The sequence below is a fragment of the Alligator sinensis genome, unplaced genomic scaffold (genome assembly GCF_000455745.1).
Source record: "Alligator sinensis unplaced genomic scaffold, ASM45574v1 scaffold1049_1, whole genome shotgun sequence".
NCBI lineage: Eukaryota > Metazoa > Chordata > Crocodylia > Alligatoridae > Alligator > Alligator sinensis.
Window position 1 is genome coordinate 632,862 of NW_005842672.1, and position 13,002 is coordinate 645,863.

A 13,002-nucleotide genomic window follows, 5' to 3' on the forward strand; every position below is an offset into this window, starting at 1 on the left:
AGAGGGACCTGGGGTCAGGGAAGTGTAGATGGGGGCAGGGGCAGGGTCTGAGGGCCCTAACCCCGGAGTGGGGCTTACCTGGGGCTGGCGTGGATGGTGGCTCTGTGTGATCACTGCTATCGGTGACAGCGTCTGGCTCCAGACCGTGTCCTTGGATTGCTGGTCACAGCAGACAGGCACCCAGCTGGGGGACCCCAACCCAGGGAGGAGCTGGGGCTGCTGGCGGCCAGTGCTGTCATGGCCAGCCATGCCTCATGGTGGGGGCTGGGGCTGCAGAGCTGGCGCAACAGGTGTTGGCCCAGGCTCCCTGAAGTGCTGGTGGAGGGTGCAGCTGGGCAGCTCAGCAGGACAAGCCGCTGCAAGCCTGAGGGGCCCTCCCCCAGTGATGTATCACCAGGGGTGCCAGGCCAGGGTTGGGGCTTGGGCAGACTGCCCATGCTGCTCTACACAGCATGGCTGTGGCCTGGGCCCCAGGGCACGAGTATGTCTGTCAGTTGGTGCATAAAGGGCATGGACTTACGGGCACTCCCTAGCCAATGATTGTGGTCACTGATGGCAACCCACTGTGACTGCAAGGCCTTGACCTTTATGCAGCACTGCCACACCAACCAGTCATGCTCCAGCTCCTGCTCCTGCATCTGGGCTGACAACCCCTCACAGATGTGGGCACTGAAGCGCCTGCCCCATTCAAACTGGTGTGAACCTCCACCTCACCCCACAACACCACAAGGTCCCCAGTCTCTTCCATGGACCACTTGGGGCCCTGGGTGGTGGGCACAGACATGACTCTGGACACGGGTCCTGTGCCGACTCTCTGGGTCCCCAACAAAGCTGTCCCCTGTGCTGCTGGGTCTGGACAGCTGCTGTGCCACTGTGCTGCTGGGTCTGCCTGCAGTACCTAGCACAGGGACCCAGCATGGGACTGGCAGCCATGCAACAGAGGCAATGCTTCACAGCACCTGTGAGCTCAGGGCAGGCTGCTGGGGGTGGGATGCGGGCACCTGATGCTGGCCCCAACAATCAGAAGCTGCCTGCAACTGGGCCTGGGGGCTGGCAGGCCTGGCTGGAGTCTGTAGCAGCCTGCAGGTGTGAACGGTGCAGGCCTGGCAGCCGCGTGGCAGTGCAATGCCAGGCAGCAGCGCCAGGGTGCAGGTAGGTTATGGCAATTAGCCTGTGGCCTGCCCAGGGGGACACAGGGGCCTGGAGTGGCCTCAGGCTCCCTGTTGGTGTGCCCCAGGGCTCTGAGTGCCTGAAGGCTTTTAAAGGCCTGAGACAGGGGCTGGCATAGAGGCAGCCCAGCCTGGGGCAGGAGAGGCTCCCAGTCCAGAGCCCTGGGGCTAGCCTTAAACCAGCAGCACTGTACCTAGACTCCTGGCAGCCCCAGGCAAACTTTTAGTATTGGGCTCCCCTTCGCCAGAGATAATGATAATGATAATAGTAATAGGACAAAAAAAAAAAAAGACCATTTTTGGGACCCCTTTCTGTCCAGGCCCCAGCTGGCCTCCTGGTTCAGCCATGCCTGTGTCTAGCCCTGTAGGCTAGCCCCCTAGTGGCATAGCTGACTCAGGAGCAAACTTGTTCTTGGGTCATATCAACATGTGTGTAACTGCACAGAAACCAATCAAAGTGTAAATCTGATACTTGCATTTGAAGTTATCAAATTTACTCGTGATTAGATGTTTTTACTGTGCAGTAAGCATGTATGCTTATAGACACATGCACTTACTACCCTACTGCTCAGTTAAGTGTCTCATGTAGGGATGCATGCCCTGTGCATACAAGGACAAATAAAGCTAGTTTTGCAGTGTTATTCATAGAAGTACATGCTGGAAAGAGAATGAATGGCTGAGGCACAGAAATGTGGCTGCACTTGATACCTGTGAAGTCTTAGCCCTTGTCTTACATTCTCTAAGTGGTTAGAAACAAAAGGTCAAAGAAATAGGTGCAGCAGTACACAGACAGCACTGGATATGGCGAAGCTATGCAAAATGTCCTACATTATGGAAAGCAGAAGTGTGCTGGGCTGGGGACTTCAATAAATACCAGCAAGTAGAAAGGGAAAAACATGCTGAGGCACTTAGCTTAGATAAAGGTGAAATTAGAGGGCTACCAAGGAAAAAATACTCTATAAAAGTCTGACTAGAAAAACAGAATTTTTTGCTCTTTTACTCAATTAAAGGTGTCAACTAAAAAGTTATTTTAATTATTAAATATGTTCAGTATATGAAGAAAATTCAAGACAGCAGCTAACACTGATTCTTACAAAAGTAATAGTCACATATTTGGTCTTGATGTAGCTATAAACAAAATATTGGAATTTTTACTGATTTCAGTCCATCTTACTTTGATGAAAATGAAGCTATAGTCTTACTACTGCAGATAGGAAAGATGGTAAAACACTATACTTGTTAGCACAAAGCATTTTTATGTTTATTTAAATAAAAATTATAATTTATACAAGAGACTTTTTTAAACAAACAAGATTTTCTTAAAAAATGTACAGGGCAAATTATTTCATTATTTCAATTCTTCATACAGTATAAGCCTTTTGTCAGACAAAAGTTACACTGATAATGAATTATTTACAACTTCAAAATATAGACTCAAACTTCAGACATAAAAATTTTAACATCCATTCTACTTCAATGATTAGTAATACAAATTAAATGTCTGCCCAAATGTACAGAATTCAATAGAATTACCAGGATTTTAAGTTGCCAAAAGAAAAAGGAACGGGAAAAAAACTATGTACATACTTTCATTTCCTCACTCTTGGGTAACATATCTTCCCTTTTGGTCTGCATGAACAGCAGTAAGGTTTTGGTGCTGGCTTTTTGTGTGATGTTGCCACTTACAAGTAGCTCAATTATATTCAGTCTTGAGTGACAATGTACAGAAAGACATGATTTTGTATTTGTATTTTTCTTCAGGCATTTGAATGGTCACCAATGAATAACAGATATGGTTAGTTTTCATCTCCCTTTTTCCTTGAAAGGAACTCAAACTAACCCCTGCACTCCTAGGAAAGAAGTTAAACCCAATTAAATGTGAATGATCCAGCAATGAACCGTAGAGAACAACAGAATTACAAGGGTAAACAGCAAACAACGGTATGGCAAAAACACCACTTTTTATCTATTAAAAAGTAGCACTTTACATTAAGTGGCACTATTCAACCTGTAATCAAAATTAAGCAGGCTATACTGCAACCTCTATGTTGGAAGATTTAAATTTAAGGTTGTTAACTTCAGTGTAATTACACAAGTAAACTATATGATTACCCATTGCCCCCACAATATTTCAGGGCCTAGGAGAAACAAAAGCATAGCAGTACTCACCAGTAAGCACACTGAAGTTATTTTCTAGCTTTGTAGTTACATTACACATGAGAGCAGTTATTTTGCAGTAATACTTACTACCTAATGTAAAGTGAACTTTGTAAAATATATACATGGATGTTTGTCAATTACATTACACATCTTCTCTAAAAAAAATCCAGTTCATTTGTTTCATTCTGATATAAGAAATGTTGCATTGTAGTTTGCAATAAGTGTACTGCTTTAACAATTTTTTTTTCAAAAAGTCCATATTGTTAAAGTGCAGACTAATTCTGAATGACAAATCAGTATTTGTAGTAAGTTTGTTTTTGTTGGACAAGCCAGAGTATATCATGTGTATGAACCTTTTAAATCTGGAATGAGGGTAAATGATTTTTTTCCCCTTCTTTAAAGCATGAGTATGACTAACAGTCCCGGCACCATCAGCACAATAATTTTAGGTCCTTCAAGAATCAGAATCTGATTATATTTAGTACTATAGTCAACCAGAGGGGGGAGGAGGTAATAAGTGCAGTTACCTGATCTCTCACTAAAACCAGAGTCTTATGATCTGAGTGAAGGTAGAAATTACATTTGAAAATGATACAAAAATAAGAAAAACAGCTTGCTCTCTGTAAAAAATATAATCTTCTGTTTCTTCAAAGAAAGAGGAAAAAACAACAAATACCTCACAAAAACCCAAGGGATTTACAGACAAACCAAATGAGCCATGGAACTGATTAAATTATATGTAACATTAAGCTATTTTAATGCTTATTTATTCACTGCTCATTATTTGTTTCCTCACTTTAATTCTTGAAGGAGCCTTCAGGAAGAATAACCTTAATACCCTGAGATACTGCATAAATGAAACTTTAATGTCTTTTAAAAATCAGAACTGCACTTTCTTGAAAAAAAAATTGCAAAATTTGAGTTTGATGTGAACATAAACCTGCATGCTGCAATAGAGAGCTTAAAATGATATCTGATTAATAACCATTTATAATAACTGGTGGAAAATTGTCTCCTATCAATTGAACTTACATTTGCCTTTGACCCAGGGCCTGAAAGTTTAAATTTGAGCATAAGCTGGCACCCAACCTTATACAGGGCAACATACAAGCCTGTGCTCTAATAACTCTCCTGAACAGACCTTAGTGCATGGAAATTTAGTTTTATACTAATTCGCAAATAGACACTGCTAAATATTTGTGTGTGCACTACACCATCTAGCGCTCCAAGCTTCAGCATAGGCAGCTTTGTCCTCTTAAGATTCAGTTGAATGCCACTGCACAGGAGAATGTAATAACATAAAAAGAAAAGCCATCAACATTAAATTTTTGCATGATTAATCATCTTCACTGTCACTTTCAAACAGGTTCCCACACTTTTCAGACTGACACTTTCCATGGGACCTTATATTGCTAATATACTTAACTGAATGTAAGGCTGAAATTAGTTTACCAACTACCCTGTCCCCAAGTACTGGTCAAACAAATGAATTAAAAAACAAAACCCAAAAGCACAGATTACACAGAACTATGAATGATAAGATGGTGTAATATATATCACACCACCATTGAGAGACCAAAAGAATTAAGATCTTAACTGGTTTTATGGGAAAGTTTGTACAATGAAAGTAGCAGTACTAATCAACTCAATGGATATGGTATGGTGTCTCCCCCCTCCCCACCACTGGAGGGTTAGTATATATTTTGCTGTGCTATTAAGAGAATGAAAATGAAATCTTGAACACTCTCAGATGGACCTTCTTATAAGAAACATGCAAGCTTTCAAAACTTAAAGATAAATGTCAGCATGGGCTTTGCCCCTCTGAAAAGAGAATATGAGAAGGGTTCCCAGGATTCACCTCTGCTCCAATGGGAAAAGTCAGGTTCTATTGCAGAAAAAAGTGGAATAAAAAAGGGGAAGTATAGCAATATCTAAAAAACCCCATGAGTATGTTTTCTAATGGAAACATGTTACATTAAAATGGTATTTCCATTAGAAGGAACTCTCAAAGAAGTAGGGGGGGGGGGAGAGAGACAGATTGATCTCATGCTTTGCTTGGGTATAATTATTTCCACCTTCCCTCCCATCTTGAGAGACAAGCGGACAAGTCTTTTTACATGAACATACAAACACCTCATACACGTTATGTGTACAATTGTTGAGCCCTTCCATAACAAGTAAGAATAGAAATACAAAAATGCTGCCTAACATTTTAGGAACAAAGTTTTGATGCCCTCTTTTATAAAAAGTAGCTTCCTTCCTTCCTGCCTCATACTTTGGTTAATCAGGAAAGGAAGATATGGTTACAAACATTGCCCTCAGCTTTGTAACACTGAACTCTCTGTACAAGGAATTTGAAACTACTCAGGAAAAACTAGAGTAAGTCAGACTGTTAAAAAAAAAAAAAAGAAACCCTACCGTTTTGCGATACAGAATCTGCAGGAAAAATGCCTTAAGTTTAGTTGATATATACAGACACACACACACACACACACACACACACACACAAACTAGGTAATATTTCCTTGATATGTTTTATAAGATACCTAATTCAGAGCTTGTTGTCCTCAAAAGGACCATACTAAAGGCCACTAGAGTCATGTTTCAGCTCTCAGGAAAATAAAACTGAGATAACGGGCCGAATTTATCACCAATTATAAAAGTGGCGCTACCTCAGGGATGACCCTATTCCAGTGTATTATCTAGTCAGTTCTCTAAGTATCTTTTGAGATTTTAAATGTCAGTAAATAAACATTAAAAGTGCTTAATGTGCAAGGCTAATAGTGATGATAGCACTTTTACTTGTTTTTAATACAAAAACCTTAAAACCAAATGTGAAGGCATATATAAAATACACGGTTGATGTAACATACAGAATATAAACCACATGACAAGGAAAATTATTGCAAAATAGATGAGGATGTTCAATATTTTCACTACCAAATTGTAAAAGAAAAAAGAAAAAAGTTTCCTCTAGATCTTCTAAAGATAAGATACTAGCTTTCACTGTTCGATGATGCAGAAGTTATTTTTGCATGCTGGCTGGAAATGGTCTCAAAAGCTTCATCTCTGTGTACCATGGCACCAAAAACTAAAGGCTAAAGGAGAAAAAAAATGAAACACTTTAGAGAACTTTCCAGTTTCTTTCACGCTGACCACACTCTCTCTCTCTCTCTCTCTCTCTCTCTCTGAAAGGTTAAAAAATTCACTGTTAACCGATAAGCCCAGTGATAACCAGTTAGCTTACCAGTTATTGTTTAGCACGGGGCGGGGGGTGGTCTAGCAGGGAAGTGGGGAAGGGAAGCCATGCAGTGCACCAGCAAGAACCAGAAGGAGGCAGGACAGGCAGGAGGGAGGGAGGAGTGAGGAGGAGGGGAGCAGGAAGGGCGAGAGGGGACTAGTACCCATAGCCTACAAGGTTACAGAGGAAAAATAGCAGGCAGCCTAATGACTTGTCAATTAAATGATTAGCTGCTCCCTCCCAGCCAGGGGCTTCACATGGGCTGTTTTGTCTGGATAGGCTTGCCACAGCTTCCTCTTCCCCCCTACTCCCCCAAGGGCCCTAGAAGCAGCTCCCAGCAGCTGTATCTGAGCTGCTGTGTTATTGGTTAACCATTTAACTACTATAATTCGAGGAGGTTAAATGGATAATTTTAAAATATTTATGTCCGTAACACACAGCTTTACAAGGGAACACCTTCCTCTCTCCCTTTTTAAGGGCACATCTTCCTGAGTAATTTTTGATCCATGTCAGAAGGAACAGGATTTGAATGACAGTTAGGAAGGACTTTCCCTTAACACTGAGATGTCTGCAATTTTTTAAGTCTTGTAAAAACCTTACCTTAAATCTTATTTCTACCTTCACCTTTTCCCACAATGCACACTTTCTTATACAGAACATCAGTAACAGTGATCTATATCAGTTATCATATTTCAGTTTCTAACCGCTTGATGCAGAGCCTTTCTTAGAAGGTGGATATATTTTAGCATAGCCCTGAGATTTTTTTTAACTCAAAAAGTATTAACAGCCTAACAGGTCTATTAATGCTATGCATCTCTCTCAGGCTCCTGGTAGATGTTAAGTTAGTTGTGTGGTTGGGATCTGACTAATTTTATTCTAGATGCCAAAAATCACAGGTCCTACTGTGCCAGACATGATACTTTGTGCGTCTGGAATAAAAATTTGTCAGATCCCAAAACAGCACTGGGAACTCAGCTCCCTGCATGCTTGGATGTCCCTGATGCCACATTTCCCTCTGTGCCTTTTCAACTTGCCAGGACCCAAGAAGCCTTATCCCTGACTCCACATGCATGGGCAAATTTAAAGCCCCACAGTGCTACTCAGTGAAGGACTTTAAACTTCCTGGGCTGGTGGAGCTGATGCACCCCCTTCATCCAGCCGGGCACCTGTAAATCTTAGCACTAAAGCTCAGTGTGAGGCTGCACTGTGGGGCTTTTAAACTTACTGAGCAGCGGCCTGGAAATCACCAAGAATGCCAATCATAGTAACCTCTCTCTTGGTTATAGTATTCATTTAAGTGGACACTTCCCTAAACCTACACCTAAGAAAAGGATGCAACCTTTTCTTTCATGTATATTGGTGATACTGCTACAAACAGAGATCTGCTACTCTCTATGAAAAAGGATGTTGGAATATAGTCAGCTTCATCAGACAGAGTAGTGCAAGCCTCAGGTAAGGAATGAAGAAAATCCATTCAGCTTCCTACAGCAGAATCATTCAAACCCACTTATATGGGCTACATAAATACAAACGCATTCAGGTCTCAGGACTAGAACAACGACATAAACTTTTCATTCCATTTTATGAATATTAGCAAGCAGAAGGCAGTTTTGTAGCCTTTAGGTGGGGTGGGAAACCCAAGTATGTAAGGGTGGAATGCAGTTATACAGATACAGCAGGTGACTTACTTTCTGCGTTGATGGTGTTGATACTGCAATACCCATCCCTGATCCTGGGAGAACAGAGAGCACTTTGTACTACAAAACAAGACAAAGATACTTTATGTATTGACCAATTACAAAAAAAGAGTAGAGAATGTAACACAACCCCATATACTGGGGATCCTCCCAAACATGTTAAAAACAATCTATTCCCATTACTTAGAGTGACAGTCAGGAAAATAAGTCATTGTAAAGATTTTACAGATGAAATGGGTAAATTAGACATAACAGAACTGAAGCATTATCTCAGTAAAATAGGCTTTCCTTGAAATTTCAACATAGCTTCATTGAACATAAGATAATGGCAGACCTCCATTGGACATAAGCACATTAAAAGTTCAGAGATGAAGGTGAAACAGTTGTGTGACAATTCAGGGAAATTGGAGCTCTCTATTAGACTCAAAAGAACCCTCAAAATATAAATTAAGTATATTAGTAATGCAAACAAAGTACCATACACTCCCTGTCATTAGCATAGCTGAAAGCGCAAAACACAGAGAGAAAACTAAGGCCAAGCAAAACAAAGTGCCAGTGACAATATTCAAAACTGAAAAATTATTGTGTCACATGCCTGGTGGGATCCTTCCCTTTCCTATCTTTTATTTTTCACCTCTTAAAGAGGCCCCACATCAGATTAAATGATCATTCCTAACAAGGAAAGCAGAACACAACCCTCTCTGGAGACCTTCATCATTATTCCTCAGTCAGCATCTGTGTGCTAAGAACAAAATTCTCAAGCCCACTTCTCCAACAATGCTGATACTGCCAAGCACTTGATGGGTTGGAAAGCAAAGGACCACCATGCATCAATACCACAGACTTTTGTTTCCATGAAGGCAGGTAGTGTAAGCTGCTCCACAATATATTTGAAGACTGTGCCCAAGGGACCACTTCTAGAGAATAGAAGAGAAATTCAGTCTCCATGCTTCTCCCAAGCTGGCCCTTTAATAGTTTTGGGGTTCAGCCTTGCTAATACCAACTTCAGGAAAAGCATGTCACTAAGAACCAAAACAACTATGAAATTGGAGGCAGTCTATGGGTCAATTCAAGGGCTCTTTCCATTTGAAACCAGGAAGAATTAGGAAAGGCCAGCAAGGTGCTTACCCTGAGCATCCTTCCAGGGTTGCTAGGTAGAGAGCCTGGGAAAGATATGCCAGGAACAGGAATGGAAGGCAGCTCACTAGACAGGAAAGCAACAAAGGTGCTGAGCCACCATGAAAGCTGGCAAAAGATTTGCAATTGTGTGAACTGTGTAATAAGCCAGACTCCTAAAAGGGAATGATTTGGGGGTTTGGGGGTAGGAGGGTATAAATGCCCACTGTGCAAACTTGATTAACTGGGGAAGGGAAGACAGCAGAAAGGCACCAAGCAAAGCCCCACACAATGCAGTCTTTGTTTGCTTTGGTGCAACTGCCAAAAAAGGGTACTGATTATGCTATCTTTTGCTCAGGCAACTAGACTAGGAGCTGGACTGAGGCCACAAATTCTACACACAAATTCCCAATGGTTCAGGGATGGCAAATCTGCTCTTGTGTTGATGACTTGACACGGAAATGCTCCATATTCCACATGTTTAACATTTAGACAGCAAAACTGATACAAGTTCTTAGCAGAAATATAGGGCACGGGTAGTTTTTACCCTAAACTTGGCACTGCCACCTCTTCACTAGGACCTGATATTGATACAAATATAATTTTTCTGGCAGCAAAACTGTCAACAGGACTAGCTAGCATATACCTAGATCTACTCCAAGTGGTGTGTCATGGTAAGCTGGCTGAATCCAATTAAAGTGCTGGGTGTACACACACTTTTTTTCTCTCCAAGGACGCTTTTTCATGTTCAATACAGGGCCTAAGACAGTAGTATATAGTTCAGGAAGGGGAGTAAGCAGAGAAATTACTACTAAAGAAAGGGAGACGAAATATTGTTAAGGAGAAAAAAGAGCAGTAGACATCCACAGACAGTAACACTGGAGACAGAAGTGAGTGCAAGAGGTTGGATGAAAATCTGTTTAAAAAAAGGGGGGGGTAGGGACACAGGAAGATGAAGGCTGGCAGAGGTGAAGAACTGTATTCTGTATGAACTAGAGTGGGCAAGATAAATTGCGTACAGTAATCCACAAAAGAGGAGCTCAGCATGGATAAAGATTTTGGAAGCATGGGCAAGTTTGAAATTCCTGATTACAAAGGAAATATGCCAGAGTACGACTGAGCATGGGCAAAAAACTAGTCAGACAGAGGCTGAACATCTGAGATGAGAAAGAATGCAGGTGTTAACAGTGACAGGTATAACGAGGAGACAATCTGAGATGGAGGAGGAACACCAAGGAGAGCTGAAAGACTGATGAGATAGAAACGAAGCAGGTGAGCTAGAAAACTTCAGTTACCATCTGAAATGGTTTTATTTTATAAGCCATTTTTTCCAAAGGGCACACAGTTGACAGAAAAGAACCCCATTAGGTACATCTGAGCTGAACCTGAAAGTTTGGAAGCATGTGACACACTTGTTAAAGGCAAAAATTGAGTTGTTTTGTATACATCAATCCCAATACCAAGTTAAGCAAATTCTAATGCCTTGATAAGTAGTTTTGCACTAAGAATTACATCTCTATAATATTTTAAATTCCCACTACCTAATTCTTAATATAGACATTTAAAACAAAAGTAAAATGCAGCAATAGAACAGAAAACAACCCCAAACCCCTTCACAACCAATACAGACTTACCTTCTGAATATCTGTTATATCTGTTAGTTTAATTACTTTATTTCTTTTAGAGGAGCCAGATTTGGAGCTTTCAAAGCATAAATAACTAAAAACAAGGGGGAAAAAAAGGTTTATTTAACACTGTAATCTGAGAACCAAAGCTCTTAAAACCCTGCACATCTTCTGGAGTTCTGAAATCTTTCAGAGTATACTCAGTTTTTCAAAAGAACTGTGTGAAAAATAGTGTCAAATTATAATTTTAAAAACAAGAAAAGCTGTCATGAACTCCCTCTATTGACCAACTTTGAGAGAAATAAAACCATGCACCACTAACATTTCAAACTCATATCTTTGCAATCAAAGACTCATGAGATGGCAGAAAAGATGCACATCTTTTAGGTTCAGAACGGTGTATTTCTCTTTCACTTACTTCAGAAACAAGCTAGCTTTATAAATAACTTCCTTTAAATGAATGCTAATGGAAGCAAATCACACTATAGTCACATTATTTGGATGCAGACATACTTAAAAATGACCAAAATAAGGCTTGAAACTGTAGATGTTACAAAATGCTCTCCATCACTATGTGGCACAGTATATAGAGTGTGTTTAGTTCCACTAGTATGTAACACACTGAAAGGATCACAGGCCATGAAAAAGAGTTATATTTGTAGCACTAAATGCATCCTTGCAGCACTTCAATAAGTGCGTCTACAGCCATTTAAGCTACAATGATGGCAAAAGTGCTATAAAACAATACTTCTTTCCATGAGGAACTTCTTGGTTTGGTTGTGCTACGCAGAACCTCTGTACAATTACACACAATGCTACAGGGGTTTCTAGAACCTCCAGCATCCCACAGTTCCCTGTTCTCCCTCTCCAATTTCAAGGGAGGGAGGGTGGAAGAGCAGCTGCCTCTCTGATAGCTCACCCAGCAGCAAACTCTTGAAGCAATTCTGACCACCACTTCAAAAGCCCCAGAAAGAGCTGTGTGGTCAAGCTGGTTGATAGGCAGAAGGTGTGAGTATGTGCATGTGTGTACATGATCTGGGGTTCTGGAAGCAGCACCACCACCACCAGGAAAGCAGGAACAAGGAGAGCAGTTCTCTTCCCTGCCAGTCCTGCGGGGAAAGAGGCAAGGCTGACAGTGATAAGGCTCACTTGGGGGTGGGGAGACCCTATCACTTCCTGGATGGAGAACATGCCTTTGGAGGCAACTGTGTAGCTCTCCAGCAGGGTACTGGCACCTCTGTACAGCCACATAGCACTATATTTTGTAGTGTTATAAAGTGCAGACACACCATCACATTACAAATGAATGCCTGTCCATACTCTCAACTAAACAGCTCAAGCAGTCATTCACTGTGTTCAACCATTACACAGCAAATAACTTTTTCTGAAATAAAGACTACTAACTTTGAAAACTTTTGTGTCTAACAAGAGTACATAGCAACACAAACTGACAAGAAAGTGGTTTTTTTAAACAAAGTAGATAGTGGATCAATTAGTTTTATCTTAATTAAAATACTTGGTTAAATTATCCATAATTAAAATACATCTTTTCATAATTTAGGTGTGTCTTTCTCTGCTAAAAGCTTCCCCCTTAATCTCCTCTTACAGCTAACCTACAAAATGCTGAATAGCTAACCCTACTGCTCGTTCATCTACAAACATTTCCCAGACATCTAATACATTTGTTAAATCAACCATGCTCCAGTTTCCAGATGTCACCTCCTTAGTTTCCCCGAATTCTTAACATTATGAAAAGTCACTTTATAGCAAAATATCAGAGCTGAGTGGCTTAAAACTTTTTCTATAGGCTCTACTTCAGACCTGTTCCCTCCCACCAAATATACTTCTAAAGGGGAAAAAAAACACCCCCACACACAAAAAGAAAAGATTCCTTCTTGCCCTTGCCTCAAACAATATACTGCCAAGCACCAATGACTCACTTTTCTGTGACATAAAGGACTCCATTCCTAATGTAGTCTGTAGGCATCTTCCGA

General features: G+C 41.0%; 1 protein-coding gene across 1 annotated transcript in view; it reads right to left on the bottom strand.

Annotated features, from left to right (window-relative positions):
• Window positions 1–5,794: 5,794 nt before the first annotated feature.
• The window catches only part of GRAMD4 (GRAM domain containing 4), a 97,606-nt gene continuing 90,398 nt past the window's right edge, over window positions 5,795–13,002 (bottom strand). Inside the window, 4 exon segments of the mRNA XM_006033865.3 lie at window positions 5,795–6,427; window positions 8,259–8,327; window positions 11,018–11,102; window positions 12,949–13,002. The exon segment at window positions 12,949–13,002 is cut by the window's right edge and continues 20 nt beyond it. Coding sequence (XP_006033927.1) covers window positions 6,326–6,427; window positions 8,259–8,327; window positions 11,018–11,102; window positions 12,949–13,002 — 310 coding nt within the window. The 3' untranslated portion in view covers window positions 5,795–6,325.